At 46.8% G+C, this 27,055-nt stretch overlaps 2 protein-coding genes and 1 long non-coding RNA gene across 7 annotated transcripts in view; 1 reads left to right on the forward strand and 2 right to left on the reverse strand.

The window, feature by feature from the left end:
• Positions 1-16,616, reverse strand: part of LOC117607810 (uncharacterized) — a 112,601-nt gene extending 95,985 nt beyond the window's left edge. The window contains exon 1 of the long non-coding RNA XR_004582244.2: positions 16,482-16,616. This is a non-coding gene — a long non-coding RNA (uncharacterized LOC117607810). The remainder of the gene's footprint in view (positions 1-16,481) is intronic.
• Positions 1-20,115, forward strand: part of sv (paired box protein shaven) — a 105,358-nt gene extending 85,243 nt beyond the window's left edge. For 3 of the 5 annotated variants that reach the window (XM_076688545.1, XM_076688547.1, XM_076688548.1), the window contains 7 exons: positions 8,735-8,991; positions 12,363-12,448; positions 12,687-12,996; positions 14,251-14,346; positions 14,931-15,161; positions 15,486-15,581; positions 16,494-20,115. In XM_076688545.1, coding sequence (XP_076544660.1) covers positions 8,735-8,991; positions 12,363-12,448; positions 12,687-12,996; positions 14,251-14,346; positions 14,931-15,161; positions 15,486-15,581; positions 16,494-16,723 — 1,306 coding nt within the window. In that variant the 3' untranslated portion in view covers positions 16,724-20,115. Of the gene's footprint in view, positions 1-8,734; positions 8,992-12,362; positions 12,449-12,686; positions 12,997-14,247; positions 14,347-14,930; positions 15,162-15,485; positions 15,582-16,493 lie in introns of all 5 variants that reach the window. The other 2 variants (XM_076688546.1, XM_034331930.2) reach the window with 2 other exon arrangements.
• A 1,170-nt stretch (positions 20,116-21,285) lies between these two features.
• Positions 21,286-26,918, reverse strand: LOC117607808 (cysteine-rich protein 1). Its single transcript, XM_034331946.2, has 3 exons — positions 26,728-26,918; positions 21,479-21,631; positions 21,286-21,388 (listed from the first exon to the last, which is right to left on the reverse strand). Exons 1-3 carry the CDS (start codon positions 26,765-26,767, stop codon positions 21,345-21,347), a joined length of 237 nt encoding a protein of 78 aa, XP_034187837.1. The 5' UTR covers positions 26,768-26,918; the 3' UTR covers positions 21,286-21,344.
• Between the last annotated feature and the right edge of the window lie 137 nt (positions 26,919-27,055).

The following is a 27,055-nucleotide window of genomic DNA, read 5'->3' on the forward strand; positions in this document are numbered from 1 at the left end:
CAAATTAACCGGTCTGCACGTTAGGCGGAAACGGTGCCGGGCGACGATTTAAATCTTCGACTCGAGGCTCCGATTGCTCAACACCGGTGTTTGCGCATGTTACCGGCTTTCTGCACTCTTATCTATCTTCGATTTTTGTTTCCTCTACGGTTGTTTGTAAAACAATTTCATTAGAAATCTTCGGAAATGATTCTACCGTGTCTGAAATTGAATAATCATAATACTTCTTCTGTATCAATAGTCAACGAGTGTTCAAAAGCAGACTGAAAACTTCAGTAGCATAATTTTGTTCATTTTATTAGCAGCAGGTCGTTGCTGTCGTCATAGTCAGGATAGCGTGAAACGTGGGCGTACATAGAGGTACAGGAATTGCTTTCTGACCGAGGTTTTCGATGTGTCTAGGATTGCAACGGAGGGTGCGGCGGTGGCTTGTTGCTCGAGTGACTCCTCCACCTTCTGTCTCTCTCTCTCTCTCTCCTTTTCTCGTCCTCTGAATCTACCTTCTCCTTTTCCTCCTCGTCCGTATCCCCCGACCCAAGGCCCAGATGGCGGGTATTGATCTGAATCCGGAGAGCAGATCGCCTGGAAAAACTTACCCCGCGGATACTTACCTACCCACCTTAGCTATCTACATGCACCTATCCAACCTACCTTCACCCGCTCACGTACACCGAACCCGCAACCTTCCCGTCCTATCTACGTGTAGGTAAATGTATTTCCGCTCGTCGAGCAATGGATAGAGTTCGCGTGATGCTCCACTGGCTGAAAAGCACTGCACGGAAAACGTGCTTGGACCTTAAGTGATTGTTTACACCGATCGATCGACCCAAGATCCATCGGATTAATCTTTTGTTTCTCGATCACGATATTAGAAGAATCGACAGATCTGAGACATTGATGAAACTTTGAACAATTTTATAATTGTAAGAGGGAGGATTGTTGGTTTAAATTTTGGAATACATATTCGAAAAGTAAAAATGTAGAAGCGTTCGATGAACTGTCGCAAGAAAATGACACATCTATTGTAAAAGGACAACGAGATATCCGAGGTTTCTCCGTTAGAAAGAAGGAAGTAAGAATATCAGAGAACAGAGCGCGAGCACGCCGGGATTTCTCCCATTATGAGCGTGTCTCGGTTTTTCTAGCTTCGAGCTAGCTTTCGTACGGAGAAATAATGATACGGCTAATATAATGTATTGTCCTGGTTCGCCGGGGCACTTTGGAAGTGGACCGGCTGCGAATGAGAGACAGAAGCGGAGAGAAAGGAAACGGGTGGAAGCGGTGGTTGTGGGCCGGTAGAAAAAAGCGGACGAGCTGAGTGAAATAATGGAGTGGCTTTCGCGAAAAATAACAGTTATATATCCTGAGTATGAGCCGGGATCGAGGAGGGCGGAAAAAGAGGGGAAAAACGGGAGTAAGATTGGACGCTAACTGTTCGAGACTCGTTTCTACCAGTTCACCCTTTTTCTAAGACGACCAAAACGTTTTTATCATCGTTTACTTGTAACTATTTACCGCAAACTGAGGAGTGAAACGAAGGAGACTAGGTTGGTTGGTTCGCGAATCGTTGAGGAGAAAAGCCACGAAGGTCAAGAAAGGATGAAAATAAGAAAAGAGAAGTTGGCGATGGTACCGAGGAGGATTTCGGGAGGAAATATTGATAGGCTCGGGTTCGGCTGCGGAGTCACGCTCGAGTAGCCGTCTCTCGGTCGAGCTCTATCTTGCACACGTATACAAAGCGAACTTGTAGAGGGGTCCGTTCTGCTCTCAGCTCGCGGTCTCTCTTTCTCTCCAGCTTTCTCCACGAGAACTCCTCTCGTTCCTTCCTGCTTGCTTCGAGGAAGTCTCAGGGGCAGATCGATAAGGAGCGAGGTTCGCCCGAGAGCTTTACTCCGGCTTCACAGCCTCCTTCTTCTTCTCCTTTCCTCCAGGCAGCCCTCCACGTCGACGTCACGCTCCCGCGTTCGCGTGTGCTTTTCGCGTTCGCCCTTTCTTGCGGCCACCGCCGACCTAGTCGATATCGCCTCCAAGGGAAGATGACTCCCTTGCCTTTCCTCTTCTTCCGCTCGTACATCTTTCTTCGCCGCCCCTTCTTAACCCGGACTATGTCTTATGAATCATTTTGTCGTCGGTATCGTTTTCGATCGGTCTAAAGTCCGAAGATCCGAAGAAGATCCATGGAAAGAAAGATCGTGACCGATTCATCATTTCCATCATTTCCATCATTTCCATCGTTTCGTCCCGTTACTTTAATTCGACGTAATGACCAGCGAGGCAACAACAGTTGGTAGGAAATCTGTCGCGTCGAATCTCGATGGAATTGTATCAATCTGTCATCGCTCTGTTCTGCCTTCTCTTTCTCTCTTCTTTCCACTATCGTACGGGTCAATCTCCCGTGGAGGAACAGCCGAACGGGTCTCTGCTTTGCTCTCCATTACTTCCATATCATTTCGCACCCCCGGAACCTCGAAGAGCGCCGCCACGCCGTAAGCGGCGCAGAAGCAGCCAAGCCATATGGCCGGCTGTTCTCCACGAAACCAGGGACAAGGGTGGCCGCCAATAGGATCGCTGCTACTTTCATGCCACTTTCGGCTTTCCGCTCCACGTCACTGCTATCTCCCTGTTCATCTTTCGCTTATTAAATTACATCCCCATAAATAACGCCTGCCTACCGGACTGCCTTATTTACCATTCCATCGACTCCGCGGGAGGAAGCATCCCTCTGCTTCTTTCCTAAAGATGAGGAACCTCATCTTTTGGTTCTACTTTCGTTTCCTCCTTTATCGTATCTTGTTATCAAAATATCAAAACACGTCGGTAAACAATTCAAATTGCTCGTTTAAATAACGCTAAAAAAGGAACGAAAGATCGAAACCGTTTTACGGAGAACAATCGCGGTCGAAAACACAAGTGAAAATAACAGAGCGTTGTTCCGGCGCGCCGGGTTAAAAGCCGCACACGCGGATTGAAAGGAAACAATATGGTGCACGGTGAAGTTTCGTTAAAGCAGCCATATTTGCAGAACAGTCAAGTCCCCTCCTACGTTAACCGAGAGAGCACCCTCGGGGTTGGGCGGAGGATTCGGGGATGATGCTCCGCGTTCAGAGCGGCAGCGACGGCGCGTATCCATAACCGTCCTTTGTCTGGATAACGCAATTATTACAGCGTTTCATCATACTCCCCTCTCGACCAAAATTAGCCTCAAATGAAGTTACAATTACGGGTGCTCGGTATCCCTGGGCGTCGAACGAAGGGAAAGCGATACGAGAGACAGAGAGATATTGCTCAGGGGTTGAACGTCGATGTCGACGAGGAGGAGGACGACAACCGCAGCAACAACGACGGGAAAGACGACGATGAAGAGGCGAGCCGGAGCCGGAGCCGGAGCCGGAGCCGGAGCCGGAGCCGGTGCCGACCGAGATACGCAATCCAGGTTGCCGTGGAAACGTCAGAGGACAGACGGAACCGCAATGAAACCGGATGGCCGCCTACTCTGCCAGCCCATAATGCTTCGTCCCCTTTTGTTCTTGGCCGAGAGCTGGAATACTAAAGTTACTCGGCCAGTACACTGTCAAAATTGTTCCGCCGAACGACGCGGATGCGCTTGGCCACGAAACACCGACATGAATTTTTTGCAATTTCAAATTATTCCTTTATGAGCGATGAGAAAATTGCGATCCAAGCAAGATTCTAGCATGACTAACGCGGGGACTATCGCAACGCCTGAATCGCTAACGAGGGAAAGATAGAATTTCAGCGTGGCGAGCGATGACTCGCGGAAACGAGCGTTTAATAGCTCGATGAAGCCAATGATTGACAGTTAATGAAGCATCGGATATTCGATGATTAATCGGCCATCTCCGATGAAGTAATCACGGAGAAGTTTAATCGAATATTATTGTACAGCACGCGGCCAACGTAATATGCCTAGTAATCGAGCGTAGCGCGAAATGGCGACGTCAGCTGGTAGGGAATTAAGAATTCTCTATCAATAATCTCCTAGGAGGAACACAATCTGAGAATGCAAAAACTTTCCCGCTTCCACGTGCTCTTTTCAGATTCTCTATTCGTCCAAGTAATTGACGAGCGGTCTCTCGGTATCGAACGAAACACAAATCATCTTACAGCATCACGCGATTGTAAAATCAGGAATATTGTCGAAATGAAAATGTAGCGAACCCGCTTGTCAAACGTTACGAAATTTCAAAGGACTGTGGCGTCGAAATTACTGTGGCGTAACACGAGCCTTAAAAATTTGCATCGCAATGCAAATGACCGTGGCGAACAGTCGAAGAATTTGAAGGATCGACGACTTCATAAGTTATCCAGTCCAGAAGGGGATCGATTTTCCGAGGCTCGAAACGCATAATAGCTTGTAGATAGACTTTATGCCCTCTCGACTCGCTCGTCTGAGGGGTGAGAGGTGCCGGTAGAGACGATATATTATAAATCGTGTGTTACATTGTGCTTAGAGTACGATCCTCGTGACTGTTGACTCGCCGGTATCATTGTTGGAAGAGCGGCTTTTGTTGCTCGTACGCCAGCCATCGCAAACAAACACACAAACACGCTTTACGCCGTTCCCGTGAACGCACGTACGGTGTCACGATGGTGGTTGTACGGTGTCACAGTTAATATAGTTGTGTGTACGAAGCAGCCAGCTGCTGTTTGACAATGCGAACTACGTCCCCGGATATAATAATATACTCGTCCCTGAGTACCCAGAGAACGGGCAGACACTTCATCAAAATGACTAGGATGCGGTGTTAGGGTGCCCTGCTACGGTGTTCTGCTTTAATCTAACCCATACCTGGCTCCCCGTGGCCGTGCGTCGACTTTCGGTACACCCTCGGCTGTCGAGGAAAATCTTGCCTTTCTTTCTATTCTTCCGCAAGATTCTAGGATCGTTATTCCGTCATTTGGGTCAAATTATTCGCGTATCGAGAAGATGGAATTTTTATTTTGAAGAATTCGCGTTTCTAGGGAGAAGAAAGCGGAATCGTCGATTGCCAGGATTAATAGGGAGCAGTGGCGGAAAGCTTGGAAAAATAATTAAGCCCGGCCGCGAAAGGTAACACTGGCAAGAGAAACGGTAAACCCCGCTTCCTCTGGAGTAGCTTTTGTTCAAGAATCACACCGTAGTAGCAGCGGGAAGCGGCGAGTACAGCACGCTCGGGGTATATTACAGCCTCCCGAGAGGTGGTGGAATATCAGGATACACCTTTTCCAGCCATTGTGTGCCTCTGAAGGGCGTACAATGGCCGTGGAGCGAGTCCCGTATTGTGTCTACAGCTCGACGAAATAGTTCTGCCACTCTTTCCCTCGCGTCCGTTCCATGACCCTCTTTCTCTATCCTCCTCTCAACCCTGCCCACCCATTTCCATCCTCCCTCTCTTTCCTTGACTTTCGGTTAAAGAGAAACGGGACTTCCGTTCCGATGCTACGCGCCCGCGAACCATCTGCCCCGGGGATGGTAAATCCTCGAAAGCCACCCGAAATCCCCCGCAAATCCTCTCCTAAATATAATGGGGCGTAATAACTTTTAAGTCCCGCGCGTTAACACCGTGAACGAGTCGATTTAACCATAATCGAGACGACAACTTGATTCCACGAGAAATCGTACGAATATCGCAAGCGTTAAAGATATCATTTTTTATTTAGCACTGTTACGTGAAACGCGTTAAAATTGATCATTCTCCATCCCTCGATATAATAATCTTTCTCGACGTTAAAAAAAGTCCTCCTCGAAAGTCGAAGCGACAGGCCTGCGTTTTAATCCGAAGAAATTAAGCCCGATCCGCGGGTAGAAAATTTAAATCCTCTCAGTCACCGAGCGGCGAACACGGGGGTTAGGGGGTTGAACTGTCAGAGGGCGGAGAGGTCGGGGGTTGGTAGCGACGGTTTTACCGGCGAAATGCGATAAAGTTGCCGTGGAGGTAATTTGAGTATAAAGTTTTATTCGCAATAATTTAGCCGCGCGCGTAGAAACGAGGGTTGTAAGGGGGTGCCCGCAGAGGTGCTCGCCCCCCGGGAAGCGTACAGGAGCGCGGGGTCATATATTTGATGGGATACTTGGCATAAAGTCGCGCATAAAAGTAATGCCGGCATTAAAGTTTGTGGTTCCAGAGCCGTGGCACGGCTGAACCTCATCCTCCGACGTTCTAACAACTATTCTGCTCTTACTCGTGGAACGTCTTTGCGATTTTACGTTGAACCTAAGGAGCCAGGAGGCGAGGGAGTGTCTTAAAGTATCGACCTCCTTGCTCGTTACGCTTCGAATTCGTGATCCAAAGAAGTTGTTTCAACGACGTCGAACGTCAAAGGGAATAATCGTGGATACGGGTATTCAAGTTTGTTTACCATCGATTTTATGGATATCTTTCGATCGTAATCGTTCATTGATCGTTCACAAGATATAATCAGTCGCGGTTACGTTTGTTTGAATCGTGATTCGAGCGACGTTTAAACGTTTAAAAGGAAGATGAAGGAAAAGTCAGTTGCGAAGGGCGGTTGGTGGCAGTTGAGGGTTGATAGTCGAGCAGTTTAGTTCAGGAGTGGCCGTTGGGGAACGATCTGATGGCGCCAGGGGAGGCATAGCTTCTTCCCACGTGGCACCCTCGACACGGTCTACCCTCATAATTCTGCACGGCCTTCCTCTAGGCGCCACCTCTGGTTTCTCCGAGGCGTCGTAACCGTGAGTGCGACCGAGAACTTGGTCGAAGGGAGAGAAATCCCTCCTTGTTCACTGTCGCGAAGGATTGGCGAGCTTTCCGTGCACCCATCCCTCTCGATGAGAAACCGCCATGTGATTTTCCACCACCGACAGCTTCGCCCTCTTTTCATTTCACACTGCTGTTGTACAGCCAGTCCGAGGAAATGTTATTCAAACTTGGACGAAGTTGATACTGGTATCACGATATTCGTAAATAATTGTTTGAGTTACGATCGAAAATTATGTCTTCTTAGGACTTTTCTCTTGAATATCGGTGGATGATTAACGCGTGCCGCGAAGTACGCGCTCGAGAATTAAAGCAAACCTGTTCCATGTTAATTTCGCGACGTGGAAGTTACATAAATCATGCAACAGCGTGTTGCGCCGAATCGCTAACGGTCGGTAGTACTTATAAATGCGTCGAGCAAGTACAGCGAACGCGATGCTAATTAGAAGAGAGGAATGGCTCGGCCGATGAGTTTCAGTGGAATGCTTCTGCTCGAAACACGGGAACGTGTGGCAACGGTTCGCACCATCTGTACGTCGATAAAATCTGCACCTGTTGTACGAACGTTCTCCGCCGTTACACTTATTAGATCGTCGATCGTGCTCATTATACCGGGGCCGTTACATTTTATCGCGATACGCGGAAGTCACGCGTCCGATTTCCATCGTTTCTAGATTCAGCCAACTTTTAGCAATTTCAGCAATTAAAATTTCACGCGCCCGTTAACTTTCTACGTTTGTTCGAATTAAAATAGATTCGGAATAGGTGTGCGATAACTCGAGGGTTTATCATATAATCGTGTAGGGTGTGCGCGTATCTTGAACAGATTGAAGCAAATATCCTGGCGGGGACATCGAACGTTGCTAACCAACCACCCCAGGAGTCTAACCCTGATAAGGATCGTTGCTAATTGTTGCGAATTGGCGAAGGTGGCGAACGAACCAGGGAGATCGGGCAACAGGTGTCATCTGATTGATCGCCGTAGCTCGCACCCCCACGATTACCTAGCCCACAAACACATCCACGACAGAAACGAACGACTTAATGCCGATCCATTACGCGCTGGCCCATCCCGACGCGAAACCGCTGACCCATTATCCGTGGAAACCTTTCGAGCCTCGAAGACAAGGGAAACCAGAGTGCTTCCTCTGGAAAAATGTTCGTCCATCTCGTTGCCTAGGGGTTGATAAGCGACAAATTCGCTGTGAAACGTTACGTTAGCAATATTTGAACAACGAAGCTTGGGGTCAAGCTCGAGAAAGCGTAATCGGCGATGACCAGCGGCTCCGTCCACTTCGCGCCAGCTTCTTCCGCGAAGCGTGGCGTGCCACGTACCTAGCTACATACGTGGCAAGATTAACAACGCCGCCGTGAATATTCGCCAGAATAATTGATACCGACGTCGGTCTGGCTGGCCGTTGAAACCGCACGCACAATATATCACGGGTAATAAGCAGTCGGTGCACGGCCGGATGCTGGCTCGAAACCGGCCAGCTACGGGACTTCGTTACAGCAGACCGATGTCTGGCGGACTCCTCGATGCGATTGTGATACGCGACCGTTCCGCAGAGTCATCGAAGGTGCAGGCGCTCCGGCGGCTCTGTCCGGAACAATGGCGAACGACACGCGTTCCTCCGTACACCCACCCACACACGTGTAATAAACCCCGTAACAGTTGCCGCGACGAAGGTGTACGCGGTAGGTACGTCGACCACGGGGAATGATTGTGCGCGAAGTGGCTCGTCTAATCGTAATTAATCATCCGGTAACCCCTGGCTGTTAACGGGATGATTGGTATCTGATGCTTTCTAGTTATCTCCCGTATCACGGCGAGATGTGTCCGGTTAATAAAACTGCTTAACTTTCCATTACATTGTAATCGAATGAATATAATTTGTAAGTAATTTATCCCAAGATCCCGTGAAAATGATGAAAATTGCAAGTATAACCGGGCAGATCGAATACCGTCGATTTAATGACTTGTAAATCTGTAGAACGCGATCTATTGTCCGCAGAATCGTGAGGAACAAAGCGGCGGAGAAGGCGAAACACGCGCATCAGCAGCAGCAAGCGCAGCAGCAGCAAGGTCAGCAACAAGGTCAGCCGGGATCAGGTGGTTCCGTGTCGGTGATAGCCCATGCACCTGCAACTGCAGCGGGTCATCCGGCTGCAACCGCTCCCAACGCTTACAGCATTAGCGGCATCCTGGGAATCCCGGCTCACCATCAGGACCCCAATGGCAACAGCATCAAGCGGAAACGTTCCGACGACGGTGAGTCATTGAATTCTTCGCCATCCCGATGATCTCTCGACCCTCGCGATAACTCTTCCGATCGAGAGGATTAACTCTGTCCGCTCGGACAGCCGGAGAGCGGTAACGTCACGCGAAAACCAATGCAAAGCGTATCGGCTGCTCGAAAAACGGTTAACATTCGGTGTGACGGCTCGAAGAAGTAGAAGAAGAAGAAAAAGAGCCCCGGAGTTACTTATATAAACGTCGGATCGGATCGTCGAAGGCATCGCAGCTACATTTCACTGACAATAGTTACATAAGGGCAGGCAAGAAACAAGATATCGCTTGGATCGACGTTACAGCCGAGTAAATCGGCGCGAGTTTCGTCGGCTTGCTCGCCACCGCGTCAAGAACAATGCAGAAGTTGAAGAGTTTTGCGAGAAACGAGACGATGATGCCGCGGCACTTTACACCGCTCGTCTTTCCCAATTTGCAAACTCCCATTGTTTATCACTCCCCCCTGAAACTCGTTGAAACTTACTTATTTCGAGACAAAAGGGTAGAGAAAACACGAAGGAAAGGATCGAGAGATTATTGTTCTCTAAACAATTATCATCGCTGTAGTAACGAACAATTAATAGATCGAGCAATCTTATTTGCCTGCAATCGAACAATTTCCTCCACCGCGTTGTCGCGAGCCGAGATTGGCTACACACGACGAAGTTATCGGGGATAAGTCAAACGTCGACCGACACGTGCCGCGATTCATTCCGCTGTCGTTGCGTGAATAACGTGTCCCGAAATATTCCCTACACGTGCCACCCACACGTGACCGACCTCGCTCTAACCGAAAGAGCTCTTTTTTTCAAATATTCCTCCTCCGAGGCGCGAACATAGAGCCAATGAGCGACTAGTTTCCAGCCGAATCGAATCACGGGTTGCACGTGCCATAGGATTTACTTTTCGTCTTGCTAATTTCGCGACCCATAGCTAATGATCGAGTTTCAGCAAAAATTCCAAGGATACATGAAACAATCGAGCATTTCGCGTGTCCTCGATGAAAATCACTCGGCTGGGTATCGCTAGGCGAGGTGTACACGTACGTATGTAGGTATCGATTCGTTGGCAGCGAGCTGATGCCGATGGTACGCGAATAATTCGATATAATCGGATTATGAGAGCGGCAATATGCGGTCGCAAAAGTGGTCGCGTCCGCGGCAAGAGCACTCAGTGTTTTGCGGCTGGCGAGGGTACACGCGTATTAGATTATAAACTTCACAGACCACAACGGCTTCTATCCCGACCCAACGACACATTAGTCTCCCTGTCCTCCAGGGAGATCATCGATGTACCCGCGCGCCTCTTAACCGGCTGGAATTTCAACGAGCGAGCCGACAACACCTTGCGGTGAATGCGTCCAATACATTGTACTTACTCGCGTCGCGACGCGTCCGATGAAAAGCCCGCGACGAAAGAACCGGAACATCGCAACGATATGTGGAACCGATTGGCAGTTTACCTTTTTTCCAAATAACTCTCCGAGACAGACCACAAATTCCTATTCCTTTTTGTCGATAAATTGTTAAGGTATTCGTAGCTCAATTTCAGCGATATTTTAAAAGGATTTGTACATACAAGATGAGCTTGAAGATTTTTCTAAATTCTTGACGTTCCAAAGTAACCGGAAGTAGATAGACTAGGAAAGTTTTCAAATCACTGACCGTACATCAGTATGGTTATTTATGTGCTCGGTATAGTAGCTAAGGCGGCCTTCGAATCGAAGAATCCCCGGGGCTTATTACGAATTTACGAACAACCTCTCGAGGGAAGCATTGCAATCTATCGGGGCTGTTTGTTGTCGCGTTACATCTGCGCGCTTTTGCCCTACAGAGAATCGAAAAGGCCGGCGTGTCCCACCCTATATTCGTGGACGTGGATGTAGGGGACACACCGGGACCAGATTCACCCCAGAGTCCATTATTACTCGTGTATTGTATTGCTTAACATTGACTCAATTGCTTTCGAATAACGCGAACGCGCTCTCGCTCGCTTACTCGCGTACGTTTTGCCCTCACGGACATCAATCGAATTATTCGATTTAGTGCTCTTTTCGAGAGGGGGAGGGGAGAAACGCTGACCTTCCTTCCGCCATAACTCAACCACTGTCAAATCTGTCGAGCACCAGTGACCGTAATTTTGCAATAGCTACAAGAATTTGCATTAGACAGCATAACGCGTGCCGCACCATTCGTCCGATTAATTTATCGGTCTATCGATGAACTTGAGCCGACTGATATCGGGAGAATTAAATTCAAAAATTCGATAAGTCTAAAGATAATTTTCAGTTTCCCTGAAACGAGACCCGGTTAAAACGAATCCACGAACGCGTTCTAAACTCTAATGAAATCGCGATGGAACGCGTTAGACGAAAACCATCGTCCGCTCGGTAGATACCAGGGAGCACGATTAACTCGGCCGATCGAATCGTAAAATTCGAGCAAGTTCATGGAAGCCCACGGTACCCCCGATGCGGCGTGTTTGAAACGGGGGTTTTATAGCGGTCCAGGAACAAACCCTGCCGCTCGAATGGTCGGGACCGTCGCGTCGGCCTGCCGGACAATCACAACTTGACAGGGAGGTTTAACGAGCCCTATGCTAGCTACTCCACCCATCTACCCTCGGATGGTCATTTAATTATTCGAGATACCCAAACGTTGGACCATCTACCCCTACCTCGGCTCGTCCGTTTTTCCCCCCTTCTACGGTTAGAATCGTCGGTCAGTTTCCTCCTTCCCTGTCCACCACCCTCGTGGCGGCCACTAAAAGGGTACAGCGGTGTCCAACATCCTCCCCGTCCCGTTCTCTCCCTCTGGTAAAAACCCATACCCACGGATACCAGCGATGTACCAAAGCTCGTCCCACGTGCTTGTTTCTATATTAAACCGACGGGATGGCCCGGAGATAATAAAGACATATAATGGAATCGAAATTGTTTCTCTATCTATCAATGCCATACACCGTCTATGCGAACCTCGTCGCACCGCGCCGCGCCGCGCCGCGTCGTTCAATCCGTCCGACAGATTCAATTTAGTTTCACGTGCGGCCACGTTTAATTTGTGTCTTGATTCCGTGAGTAATACGCGGCGAACAGAAGCACCGCGTACGTTCCCTGACACAGATAACCCGGGAATCGCGTTTGGGAGATGAATTCGTCGCGCACTCGTTTCGCGGACCGGTGTGTCGTCGATTATCGTGTCCCAAAGCGACCACCACCCTTTGATACCGCGTTCCCGTTAATTGTATAATGAAACATCGGTCATCGCACAAAGGCTCGATTCCCGTTCGTTCCCACCGCTAATATGGAACGATGAAACGCGAGAACCGCATTGCAGATGTCGATTTTCTTTCAGACGACAATCGAGACCTGAACGACCATCCTGAGGACGACTTGAAGAGACAGAGAAGCAATTACAACGGCGACCAATTGTATTCGAACGTACGTATAATCAAGATTATAATATCACGAAGAGATCAAAATGAAAATTTCAAATCAATGATCCGAGGATTACATGGATCTTATTCTTTCATTTTCCAAAAAAATAAATAACGAGTCAAAGAATCGGGGGGTAAAAACTGATCAACACCCAAGTCAATCTGGAGCGTTTCTGCTAAACGTGTAAACCCGTTCTCCCCGACACTCGAACTTTGCCTCGAGCATCCGGCTTCTGTTGCAGCTGTGGTCGAGTAAATGGAGCATCAAAGACGAACACAAGCTGCTGAGCGAGCTCGGCGGTGGAGGCGGAGGTGCGACCGGTGGTACGAACGGCGCTGGAACCGGCGGAGGTGGCGGTGGCGGTGGTAACGGCGGAGGTGGCGGCGGTGGCGGCGGAGGTGGCGGTGGCGGAGGTTACTACGAACACGGAGGATTCCCCGGGAACGCGATTGCCACCTCCGCCGAGCTATACGACTCCCTGGGCACCATCAGCACGATGACGCAAGCGCAAACGCCCCATCTCTACACCCCGCCCATAGGGGGCACCATAGGTGAGCCACTCGTTCTCTCTCACTCATTTTCACCCTCCTGCACCCTCCTTTCTGTCACACCCCTCCTTCGCACAAAATCCCGGACAGTATGTGCGTGTCTCTGCGTCTGTGCGTGTCTCTGTGCGTGTATTTCTGTGCGCGTGTATGCACCACAACCTCTTATACATAATAACCGTGTGTACCAAGCCCCTTTTCGTCGACCCAGCAAACCACCATCGTCTCCCTCCTTCTTCATCCTTGCTTCCTTCTCTCCATTTGCCCACCTCTTTACTCGCCTCCTCCTCCTCCTGCTTCCCTCTTCCCTGTACGCTTATTATTGCGGCTTACGTCTTGCTTTGCATACCCATATCGGCTAAATACATGGCTTTAATAATGCATGAGCTGTGCCGAGCAACAGCACCCGATGCCAGAAGAGGTGGCGGAACGCTTTACTTGGTGGTCTCTCGCGGTCTTCTCAAGCCCCACGGTTCTATCTCTAGCTAAGGGTCTCTATCTCTCTATCTTTTCTATTTCCCATCGTTCTTGCTTACGACACTCGCAACCACCCGTCTCTGAACTGGTGATAAGGGAATCCTCTACAATATCTTTCTCTTCTCTAGTTTTCTTTTCTTCTTCTACAGAATCTAGCCTATCCAACCCCTTTAGTTCGTCTAGTCTCGCTCTGCTCCTTTGTCGTTTCTGTCTTTCTTGAGCCGTTTAACGGCGGCTGATCAACGGCGGATCGCACTACTATCGAAAGTATGAAAGAAGGATAGCAAAGATGTGTACGTAGACGGACGATCGTACACACCGAAGGGAAGTTTCTTCGGGGTGGCACGTGTTGCGAACAACTCGGTCACGCCGCGTCGCGGAATTTCTTTCGTTCGCTACTTTTCGGAACGGACGAAGCGAGCCGTGTAACGGTCGCTTCATCTCATGAAATTCAATCGGGGGATCTTCGAGGCGAGATCGAAGAATTTTTGAAGAACGACGACGCGGCCGGGCCAAGTCGATTGCACGGCTTGCTGGCTACCGCCGTTAATATGTACGAGTCGAACCATTTCGTTTCGTTTCGTTCGATAAAGACATTCTTGATCGCGACAGTTCGACCGCCATTGGGAAAGCGTGTCGGGGAGGTGTAACGACATCGACCTAAATTGTCGCGTATCGATGACCGGAAGCGTGGTATCGCGCGTCGTTTAACGTTCCGCCTTGATCGCCAGCCAACGATAGAAAAATCGCAATAACGGAAAAATGGGGATCCCTTAATAGCAGGTGGTACTTTGACGCCGCTCGCGCCACTGACGATGCAAGAACTAAAATTGAGCCAAACATTGGACGGGGCTAACATGTCTCCTTACCACACCACCGGTGAGTTCGCCACCTCTTTAGTTATCAGCATACAGTTTTAAAGCCTCAAAGTTTACGCGTCTTCGAACTAATTTCGTCTATATATTTCAACATGAATACGCAGTCACGACGGATCGTTGATAAGAATTTTAAATAAAAGTCATTTGACGTTCCTGCTCCCATCCCTCTTAATTAACATACCTCCAAAAATACCCAATGAATACGCTGCAGGGTGGACCAACAATCAATGTTAGTGGTCCACTCTATATAGAATCTTCCCTCCATAATTGATTCATTGCGAGTCAGAAGAGAGCATACGAGAAAGTCGCTAATCATAATGTACAGCATAATTGCGCACAATTTCCCTTGTCAAGGAATCGCACATGGTCAATTACGATCTCGTTTCGAGCCGGCATTCTCCGCAAAGAAAGTGTCCGATGCCGCGTCTGCCGCGGCTCTTGCTAACAAAACCCCATACAGTGATTACCGTGTCCCGACACACCCGTAATCCCGTCAGACAATTTAATTAAGCTTTAGACGTAAGGCGCTGATCGTTAGCTAGTGCTTGACTCGAATGTCCTGTGTTGTGTTGTGCATGGCCATAGCAGAGAGCAGTACCGTCGCAGTGTCGTATGTGGGGGTGGGGGCCGGAGGGGGCGAGCAAAGTCCCCCGATTTCGTTGCAGAACGAGACAAACGCCACCCCCACGGCCCCCAACACCCCCGGAGGGGATCCCGGACTGACGGTCTTGCAGCCGCCAGTTTCTCAGCCCCAGGTAGCGTCTGCGATACCACCCTACTCCACGATGCTTCCAAGTTTCGGACATTACGCCACCGGTGAGTACCCACTACAGACTGCTTGCTCCTCTTTATTTTACGAATCGAACGGGGGTAAGAAATAAAGCACGCGTGACCTTCTGCGAAAGGGTGGTTCGAGCAGAGGGTAAGTCAGAGTCCTGTAGCTTGATCTCTGACTTACCAGCTTCACGTACGGATAAATGGCAAGCTGTTCTACTCATCGGATATGTTGTTTTCATTTACGTATTCATCTCTTATCACTTACGATCAAATGGAAGAAATAAAGTTAATCGAAGATAGAATAAATTTCTCTGATTTTTCTTTTTTTTTAATTTAACGCGTTTCTGTTCGATATTTGTTTAGGTGGTGGTGACTACGCGTACAGCGCAGCATATTCTCAATACTCGAGCGCACCGTACAGCGGCTATGGTTATGGAGCAGCGACAAGCGGGTTGCTCAGTAAGTAAACAGTGAGTATGAGTACCGATTAGATTAGGGTCAACGAAATGTCAAATAACTAACTTATTGATAGGCTAATCCCAGCGGATATCGAGTACCGCATAATAACTTATTGTCGTTTGCCGAACAATCGCGCGCTAGCCTGTTACATACGTACGGACACGACGAAAAGCCCTCGGCGCAATTGCACCTAACTTTCTAAGACTGAAGAAATCCGCTGTTGTTTTATTACGTTTCAAGATATCGCGGATAAGATCGGCGTAGAAAAAGCTCGCGGAATCGTGGACAGGCCGGTTTTAAAGTAGCCACGAACCGACTGGCTTGCCTTTCATAACGGACGATTGCAGGTACCTTCGTAGATCGCGATACCCCTCGGTGAAATGCGCGCCGCCCGAACGTGTTGTTCGGTGTATAAGAATGAACGGAATAATAAACAATTTTTTATCGGACACGCGATACGTTGTTGCCTCGTTCCTTATACGTGACGTAACGCGTGTACTGCACCCGACACCGTAGACACCGAAGTTTCGCAGCCGCGAGTTCAACTTTTCCCCTTTCTAAAGCACCATTTCGCAACTATCGTGCGCTACTATCGTAACCGACCCAAAACGGTTACCGCTCGAAAAATTGAAATCACCTCGCGAACAAAATTGTACCGTAGGTTTCTATTCGCTGTTCAAAACGATCAATTCTCAACTTTAGATACTTTTCAAAAGACATCCTCAATGAATTGATTGAAATAATAGTAACATACATTTAATGGGGTTGATTGATTTTGAACAGAAAAAGAAAAAGAAAAAGAAAAAGAAAATGAAAAAGAAAAAAAGTTCCAAATCGTAGCATGCAGAAATGGAATTGAAACGGCATGGAACGTAAGTAGAATGGAGAATAAATTCTGACCTTGTCTCGCAGACTCCACGTACTACTACTGCAACGGGGACACGCTGGCGTCTTCCCACAACAATTCGCAGCAGAGCGGCGGATGTAACAACGCAGGGCCAGAGAACAGCACGGACGTGGCTAGTCGCTCACCTTTGGCAGCAACCAGGGCGAGCAGCGGAGCGAGTGCGGCTTCGCCGACCGGAAGTGCATGCACCAAGCCGGATCACACTTCCACGCCGACCGACCTTTATCTGGCCTGATTGAACGACGATACAGGAGACCATCTTCGGGCAAAGTGTTTTCCTGGAGTGGGAACAGTAGCCAACGACTTTCGACGCCATATCACTGAGTAACCACGCTGAAACGAAAACAATGATCTCTTTTAACCGGCTTCGAGAAAGGACAGCCAGCAATCATGATCGTCGAACGACAACGGAAACACTGACAAATGCATGACCAATTTCCGCCAGGGAAAACAATAAGCCCAGACGAACTGGCCAGACACCGTTCGCGTCGATGCAACGCGACGTTTATCATCGTCCAGAGAATTTGGTCGCGTTCTTATCGATATTATTCTGTACACACATACACACTCACACAGCGTGGCACTAACAAATTCGCATTTATCGATGCGACAATCGCGAGAGAGATAGAGACTTTGAAAATCATGTCGACAGACTTTCGGACCATCGGACAAATGATCGTGTCGATTACGACGTACGACACCGTTCAAAGCAACGAAGCGAATCGAACAACGTTGTTATCGGCGTTGTGTCGGATCACCCGTGTGTCGCCACCAATTAACAAATTCTTTTTAACAAAAAGTCCGTAACGAAACCGTTGCTTCGACGATGTCGATGAACTTTTCTTTTATTCGTGATTCGAATTGAACGGCAATGACTCGACGAGTGTCTGGTCCAGCGACACTAATGGATAACGCTGTCGAGACACGCGGTCGAGATTTTCAAACTTCCCGCGTTCGTTACCGACAGCGTCGGTACTCTGGTAGAGTGCGCATAAAATCGTAGGTAGTTTAATTTAACGATCCTCAGTTAGCATAATTTCTACGCTACACCCTCGATCGGTCGTCCCTCCAAATGTGCCCCTACATTCATTTAAGAAAAGAAGAAAAATATAAATTTACTCAAACACGACGATCAAGTCGAATGTAGTCGGGCACATTTGTTACCGACGGCGTTAGAACGTGTACATGTATATATATATATAAAGTGAGAAAGAAAAATCTCTTTCTATATATATATAAATATAAATATACAAGTAACAATGTAAAACAAAGACACAGTCAACTGGCCAAACAAAAAAAGAAACGGCACGTTCTTTCTCCTAGTAAGCACGACGACCCCCCTAATCCAAACCTAACCCCACCTGTGCCCCGTATCACCCCAAAAAACGATACAAGTATATATAGTAGGTAATAACGGATAAGTTTATTGAGATTTTTAAATCAAGAATCGACGTAACGATCATTACTGTTAAGGATATTATATATATTTTTTGTAGAAACCAAAGACCACAGACGGATTGCCGAATGAGAATTGCGTGCGTCGCGTAGCTAAGGCAGAGGCAGAGTTTTATGGCGGTTTTAAATGGCATCTAGATGTAAACGAACGCGAGTTTGCGAGCGACGCACAGGATCGACGTAGACGCGCAAGAAATAAGCAACGAGGAAATGCAAATTACCGAACCGGGAAAGCGTGAAAGGCGAAACGAAGTCGGTTCTCTTTCGTGATATTACCGCGAGTACGGTGTAAAAAAGAGAGTAACCTTACCTTACGTCGATACTGTCATCATCTGCCACTTCCACGCATCCTCTCGTTCACTTCCACGGTCACCCAAAACACACGTCCTCGAATTGATTTTATAAACGATCACGTTTTTTCCGACAACCGATTGTTCGCACTGATTCCCGTGTTCCATCAACACCGTTGTCTCTATCGCACACCACTACGGAAGTCAAGACGCTTCCTGTTTCGCGTCGAGCGTAACGTATCAAAAAAGAAGAAAAAACTATCACGGAACCGTAATTAACGTCCAACCAATGTAGATTTTAATGTGCAAGTTGCGTGCTCGCAATTTCTTTATGATTAACGAGCAAAAATGGTAATTCGTAACCTTAATAAGGAAATTTACGCGCGCACGTCTTCGGTGCATCTCGGTTCGCGCAGACTATGCGCACTGAGCATGCGCGTGGCGTTCGGCTGCATTGCACACGCGCGCCATAAATTCAAACGCGTTTATTTGTTATTCCACTCACCTTTTTAATTAAACGATTCTCTATTAATTTTTATTCAATCGCGAGTATAGAAACGCATCGCCCTTTTATATCAAGGAACTGCAAATAGTGCAATGAATATGTCAAAGGATTTTAATTAGTTATTCTCATAAATATCCATCTGGCAGAAGCGAATTATCAACGAATCGCGTTTCGCTTGAGAAGTCCACCGTGAAATGGGTTTCCCAGAACAATTTTGCTCGGTAAACAGTTATCTCGTAATTAGCGAATTATATTTTCGAACGTGTTTATCGTGTTATGTTAATTTTTCTTAGGATCTTTTTATTCACATCCTGTTATAATGTTTATTTAATCGAACATTTAACAAACGACTCGTTCTGTCTTTCACCATTCCGTCGTTACTTTTTTATTACTATTGGAATTGCGAAAAGAAAGTAAAGAAAAACGATGCAACAAGGTCGATCCGGAGCGTGCTCGCAACGATTCAGATCGCTCGTCGATCCGAACGTCAGACAAGTTTTTCGAATTTCTCGTTCGAGTCGATACCTGTTCGCTGATCGCGAGAATAATCAATATTTCGTCCCTTTCTCCTAATTACGTTCTTTAGGTGTTTCAACCCAAGCTGACGCGATTACGTTCCCGCTGCGTTTCTAGCGAAAAACGAAGGATCGTTGGTAGACGCAATCTCTCTCATTGCTGATTAATTGTAAAATTTCAAATTGTCGTATCGTAGCGTTGCGTGTCGTAAAATCGTGTGCAGGAAGAACGGGGACGTGGAAAGCGGCGACTGAAGAGGAGAAATGGTACAGATAGAGGAAAAACGGAGAGAGGGAAATTGCGATCCTGTTGGTAGTTCGAGGCTGCGAATTCGAGTGTTCACGCTGTTTCATAATCGCAATACATACCTCCTTGCCGAGGGAAACGTTTCTTTTATCTTTTCTCGTTTCACTGTAAAAAAAAATACAACGTTTAAAAAAATGTTCTACGGTCATGAAGATCGGCCAACCGAAATTGATCGGACGTTCATTGCGATTACATGTCGGAATTTCTAATTGAATAATGCGTACTTCACATTGTTAACCTATTTGCTAGTATCATAACGATGATGATTATTAATGATTATTATTATTATTTTTATTTTTATTCTATTTGCTATTATCGTCTATTTTCATTATTATCATGATTATTATTATTATCTTATTATCATCATTATTATTATATTATTATTTAATGCCTTTATTATTTATTAATTGTAACGACGACCTATGTGTAATAAGTTTTGCCAAAGAAATCCGTTTAGAAAGAGAGAGAAAGAGAAAGCGCAATATCGCAGTAACGTTTCGTGCTTCCATAGGATGGAAGCGGTCTAAAAAGTAAAAAAAAAAAAATAAAGTAAAAGAGTAGCAAAAAGAATAAAGCACAATATGATAATGTTTGAAACGTAAACACATTTTCGCGCAGCATTCAAACGAAGGGGATGTACACCCGCACCAATTGCGAATTATTGTAAAATCGAGATTTCGGCTTGGATGCTGTGCCTCGTGGATCTTTAATCGAGATAACAAACAATTATTGTTTTTCTTTGTTTCGCTATCATTTCATCCCGTGTGATATTCTTGTTCTGTGCGCCGCTCTTGCCGAGTCTCGCTGTTGATACTTGCAAACAAAACTCTGTACATCCTTTTTAAATAAATATGAGGTTTATATGAAACATGATCGTTGTGACTTTACGCGTCTTCTTCCACACCAAATTTAACAGCGCTAGTAGAACACATTTCAAATTTGAATTTTATATTTTTTAATTACATTTTATGCGCGCGTTTTCAAATACCGCTTATGCCATCTAACGACATATGTAGGAACTAACAAGCCCGAAAATTACACTTTTTGCAAAGTACCCTACTTTTGCGGGTCGCAGAGGTCAATAAAGCATTATGCAATCGCAACAGAATCTATGTAGTGCTCTTAAAAATTACTTTCAAAAACAGCAGTTTTTGGACCAAAAGATATTAGCGTCGCGTAGCGGTAGTTTGTTCAAACTAATAGCAACACCGGTGGTATTACCTAAATTAAACTAAGTTTCTTGTAGGTGGTAAGTGTACAGATACTATTAGTTCGGAGATTCCACCACTAGATGACTATAGCATTCTTTGCACCACCCGGGACCATTTGTTTAAATTTCGTTTTTAACAATTTAAGCACATTATTATGCTATTAATTCGATGAAGTCGTAATTACAGAACGCTGTGCTGGTAGAAGTTCCCAAAGTTTTTATTTTCCAAAAACGACGCGATTCGCGGTCTTGTTAATTCCTTCAGTCATGATTAGATGGCACCAGCAGTACCTTTTTTAAATAGCGCGTTCTAAGTTTAAAAAATTTCAAATTAAACATTGGTATGCTATAAAAGCAACATTCTTTATTCAGAGAAGCATCTTATGAAAAGGAAATTCATAAGGTTTTAATTTATTTTAGCATAGTTCCTGTCATATCCCACTTCTATAAACAACTTCATACGCTTACTTCTAGACAATCTAAATGTCTACAATTAATTAAATATAACACCTACAGAATAAGTAACGTGAATTTATTAACAATAAGTAGGTAATGTAAAACAGTTTTTAGATCTTCATTTCTTGTAAACGTAACTCTCCGCACCTCCTCGACCGAAACCTGCAAAATTGAATATTTTATAACAGAGTAGATAGTACTTATGATATTTATACGCCGAATATTTTTATAGCAATTTCATTTGCTGTTCACCTCCAGGACCGAACAAGGCAGCGTAACACGGATGATTGCAGTATGGCTTGCCTTCGTGCTCCGCGTGACTGCCGGGTGTCAAGGTTTTGTTACACTTTTCGCATCGTAAACAAGCACCATGCCAGTCCTTCCCTAAAGAAGTTTTTCTTTCGGCTGGAACAATAAATAAATCACGCATGAAACATCTGTCATCAATTTCGGGTTTATATTTCATTTTTACAGGAATATGTTTTAAGTATTTCCGGTATCATCCAACAACTATATCGATGAGCGATTCGCCAAATGAAATGGAAACGTGGAAATTATTACGTGCGATCAGAAGCATTCGCGTGGCCCCAATCCAAGTCTGTAACGTCCATGTATGGCTGCGTTCCCGTTAAAGAAGCCTCAAAGAAGTTTTATCAACTCCGGCCTAGGTAAAGTACATACTTTACATACTTTACCGTAAATCGCTTGTCGACAATCGCATCGCGCTGGATTACGTAATAAGATTGGATAACGATTATCTAAATAGCTTGCGACAAAATCGTCTTTACATTTCTGAGCTATTTTCGTATTCATACATTTAACGAACTGATATTTCTGACATTGCAAGTTTTCCTTTTAAATAAATTAAATTAACGAACGCTCTAAAGCGTTTTCTTGCTCGTTTGTATTACTCGAAGCATCTTCGAAAACCATGCTTCGTTTCGGCTCAAAAGTAAAAGTACTCCAGAGACAGGAGACGTCATCGATCGGGGCGAATAATGAGCACGCTCTTCGTCCCCGCTCGAAAAATCCACTCGATCCTTTCCCGCCAACGCGTTGCAACGGCTCAGAATGCGCGAACATCCCCAAGCGGGACTGTGCGTCGTCGTGGCCGCCGTCATCGGCTGTTCCATTAGCAATTTCGTAATTATAAAATTCAATGGTCGACTCCCGGTAGACGCGATCGGCGCTTCTCATTCACGGAAGGTGCGAACTCGAAGCACCCTGTGGGCCGTTCGCGAGAAAACGCTGACAAAGGCTGGGAGAGCCGGATCGACGCCGCTTTACAAAATATCTCGACGCGTACGCGAGCTGCAACATTGTGCGTCTATTCCCATGCGCGAATGCACGCACGATTTGTGCGGCAGGATTCTCGAGGAAGCTTCTTATGACGCGGGTGAAAACGTCGAGAAAGGGGTGAAAGGATGAGCCAGACAAGAAACCCGTTCGCGGCTGTCTTTTGTTTCGCGTCATCGCGCGAGGGACGGGCTTGATTAATCGAAAAGCATCTTGATCCTCGCGTGGCACACGAGGGAGATGAACCTTATTGGCGAGACGATTCAGAGACATCGAGTAGCGTGATTTTCCTCTTGTAATCACGCTTTGCTTTCAACGTTCCCGTCAACGACATCGACGATTGTTCTCCTCGCGATATCGTAACGAGGTCCGTTGCGACCCGTAACAAATCTAACCAACGTAGTCGACAGAATCGTAGCCCTGAAAAGTTCCACGGTTTCGTCGCGGAACACAAGTCCGCAACTTTCTGTCGGAAAGCATCGTAGTTCAATTTAACCGCATCTGACATTTTCCTGGAAGCCGCGGTACCATTCTCTCGTTCAGTCGATGCGTACACGTTCGGCCTAAAAGGACTACAAAAGGCCCGCGAAATCAGAGGAGCGACGCGAGCGTGTAGCATATTTTTTCCTTTCTTCGTTTGGTGCGTCGCGGTGCGTCATGCCATTACGACATATCAAACCACGGCGAGAAGACAAAAAAGCCCGTGGACCGTGGCGGGCTGGTGGTTGGCATTCAAACGTTCCTCCGTGTCTAAGGAGGAGCACAAAGGACGCTGGTGGCAGCGAGGGGAATTGGAAAATGACGAGGAGCGGTGAGACACGAGCAAGGGGGGGTCTAAAGGGGTCGATGGTAGCCCGGGGAACGTGGGGACGCGAGAGAAGGAAGGTAACGCGCGGAAGAAGCAAAAAGCGAGGTGAAAAAGAAGGAAGAAGAGGGAGAAACGGGCATCGAGAATGGAGCGGCGAAGAAGAGAGAAGGGAAGGGTGGCGGTGATGTTGGTGGTGGTAGCAAGAAGGGTACTGGCATAAAGGGCCATTAGTTAATTAACTCCTAATTATCTGGCGGCGGAGAAGCGAGTGCATAATCGTCAAGCATTGCTGCTGTGCAGTGGTAGCGCGAAAAGGCAGACAGTGGTGTGCACGGATCGTTGCGCCCGGGCGCCAAACAATCGGCGGCTGCTGATTGCATAGGCTCGCTACATCATCCCCTTGGTCTTTCCCTGCTTCTCTCTTTTTTCTTTTCTTTTTTTTTTACTCCACTTCTTGTTCTTCTTCTTCTACTTCGTCTTCTTTATTTGCTCGGTAGACCATTCTCCGTTTCACCACCCAACCACCCACTCTTCTTCTCTTCTTTCAAACTGCCGATCTGCTACACCATCCCCTTCCTTCGGTGAACGGCCCTGAAAAACTTCTCATAGTCTTCTCTCATAGTCGCGTTGTGCAAACGAGAGGGTTGAAGCTGGCTATACCTTCTCTCATCGAATTTCTGCCTCCTTCGTTTCCCGTTGCCTTCCTTCTACACCCAGAAGATCCTGCCTATTCTTCTGCAAACCTGTTTTCTCTCTGTTCTTCTTATTATTACCCGATACTACCTTCCCAGCCTGTCCCGAACCGTTGTCACCGTCCTCGCCGTCCTCGCCGCTGGACCCTTTATTGTTGTTGCTTTCGATGCAACGTGACTCGGTTTCCTCGTCCTTTTCATCCTCTTTTTTTTTACGCCTCCTCCTGACTGGATTCGCGAGCAGGATGCACTCGATGAACTTTTTCTTCGGTCCCTTAGCTTATTACGAACTGTTCCTTTCTTTGCATTGGCGATATTCGATCAAATATGAAGCAATTTGAACTTTATCGAGCACGATAATTCCGATACAACGACAGTATTCATTATTCGTGACTCATTAAACGTGAAATATCTTCTACTTCTTTTCGTATCGAACACCGAGACAGGAATTCAAGAAACGTGTCTGCCGTTTCACGGAAAAGAAGCTCGTCGAATCGTTCAAGCTCAGTCGCATGCCAAAGGGTTGAACTTCGTTTGCGCGAAGTCTCATTAAGCGTTCGTAAAAATTAAGACGGATAACGGGCGGAGAAGGTACTACCCGGCTCTTCGCCGAATGCCACGGAATCATTTGAATGTAGTTTATTTCAAAGGGCGTGTTCTCGGTTTCTCAAAGGGTCGCGGGATCTCTTACGATCGTCTCAAAAAGCTTCCACCTTTGCGGTGCACGTTACCGTAGAACGCTCGGTAGGAAACAAAGAAAACGCTAGGAAAAAGCAGCGAGTGCCTTCGTCGCTGGGACGCTTTCTGGTTTCGCCATTCGCGCGGACTTCGTCTTCGGCTTGAAAAGTTACTTTGCTCTTAGCCTCCGACCACCGCGATGCATCTTACGTCCAGGAACGCGTGACGACGATTAATCGAACCTAACAGCTCTTCCTTTGAAGGGTCACGTAACGAAGGGTCAATTCCAAATGATGTATTGAATTACTTCTGAACTTGGAGAACAGAATGTTTGAACACAGTGCATCCTCAATTTTAAACCTTTGAAGCGTGAACTAATTAGAAAGGAGGGACCAGAGCGTTTCTTTCACGCATCCTCTAAACACGCGCACGCTATCGTGGATCGCCCTGACACGTCAAAGCACATGAGTCACGGATGAAAAGTTTCAGAGGCCAATGACCTCTGCTGTTTGAAAATTTTCCCTGCGATACAAGGAAAAGCGTGTCGTCCCTCCAATTCGCCTTGGCATCCATTTCTCGCACACCTACTTGCGCCGATTCGAACGTATCCTCGTCTGAACGCGGCAGTTGCTCCGCTTCGCTCCGCTCGGTTCGTATTCAGAAAAATCCGCTTTCAGCACTAATAGTGCTTTAACGGCCGTCTAAAAGGCCGCTCGAAAGAGGAAGCGCGCAATTAAAAGCGAACCTCTTCTCTGAATACGATGGCTCAGCGCGAACTCGCCCGAAGGGAACGCAGGCTATCTATCGTCCTCCCTGGCCTGGCTTGGCTTTGCTGTTCTCGTTTGGCCCCGTTTATCTGCACGCCAAAAGGGGAAACGTAACGCGCGATTGGCCGTCGATAATGTTATCGGAGGACAGTTTGCTGAATCGCGGTCCCTCGCTCGCGGAATCGCCGATGATAAGGAGAGAACCGTGGTTCTCGAGGTCGGCGTCAACAACCACGACTATGATTGACCCTGCTTTTGTAGGCTGGCTATTCAAAAACTGCCTAAAAATGATTTCTTTCGCAATTTGTTCGTATAGATGACAGCAAGATTTACCTAAGAAATCGCAGAGGAGATTGTTGAAACTTGTTGAACACACTATGTAAATCACGAGGAACAATCTCAACGATGTTGTCGTTTGGGGATTAAAATTAAGAAGTTGTAACAGGAGATTACGATGATCGACTTTGACTTTGTCGATTTGCCAATAATGATAATCGACTTAAAGGCAGAAAATCGCCGAGGTTGTTTCGATAACGGAACGGTATCAGTAACTGAATTACCATGAAGCGAAGGATATTCGAAAACAACAATAAACTGTTGCATAAAAATATTAGATCTGTTATTCGAAAATGTTCGAGCAATTTCAAGGCATTAGGAAATTCGTCGCAATAGTTCACCACAAGCACCGCGTTTCATTGTATAAAATTTCCTTCCTACTCACATGTATTACCCGATATTCATGTTACACGTTTGTTCGTACGCACTATAACGAGACTGACATAATGTTTCTCAAGGTGGACCGCGAGGACGTGCAATGACATCATTGGTGTCGTCATTTCACGCACACTAATTTCATAATAGACTTCGTATTCAACATCCTCCAGCAAGATCTCGCAGGAGTGAACGTCCTTCCTTGATCGTTGAAAATGCGAAAAGAAGTAGGTGAATGAGTCATCGATAAATGTTGCAATCGAACAATGTCTATAATTGTCGATTAACAGAGCTCTCTTATTGATTAACTCATTGAGTCATCGTGCAAAAAACCAGCATGGAAGTGTTACTGATAATGACACGATAAATCTAAACTATCGCTTTACAGTTCCCTTATTCAACAATTAACAAATTTTCCTATAACATTGCTAGTGCTCCAAACTGTGCTCGAGATCTATCAGCGAAGCATATCGCACCGATAAGTCTAAAAATTCAACTAACAAAACATTCTACGTCTTTCAATCGAATGAAAAAGCCTCGTTTACTCACCGAAGTAGACCGGCTTGTCACACTTTGGACAGTTAGGCATGTTGTTGCCTGCTGTTCGACTGAACCTCGTTGAAAGGAAGAACTTGAATCGACGAACGAGATCCTCTCCGTAGCGTGGTCAAGCGCTTACTGGGCCCGAGTTCTGCAAGGTAACGCGATGCTCTGCAGTTGATTGAGCGTACGCGAATGTGTGTTAACGTCGGCTGCGTGTGTGTGCCTGAGCGCGCGCGAGAAAGCCGTGTTAAGGTCGCGTTAGCACGAAACTGGTATCACGAGTGTGTGTCCGTGTGGATTAGTATAGGTGCACCTGAACTTGGAACGACGGCAA

The sequence above is a fragment of the Osmia lignaria genome, chromosome 6 (genome assembly GCF_051020975.1).
Source record: "Osmia lignaria lignaria isolate PbOS001 chromosome 6, iyOsmLign1, whole genome shotgun sequence".
Classification (NCBI taxonomy): domain Eukaryota; kingdom Metazoa; phylum Arthropoda; class Insecta; order Hymenoptera; family Megachilidae; genus Osmia; species Osmia lignaria.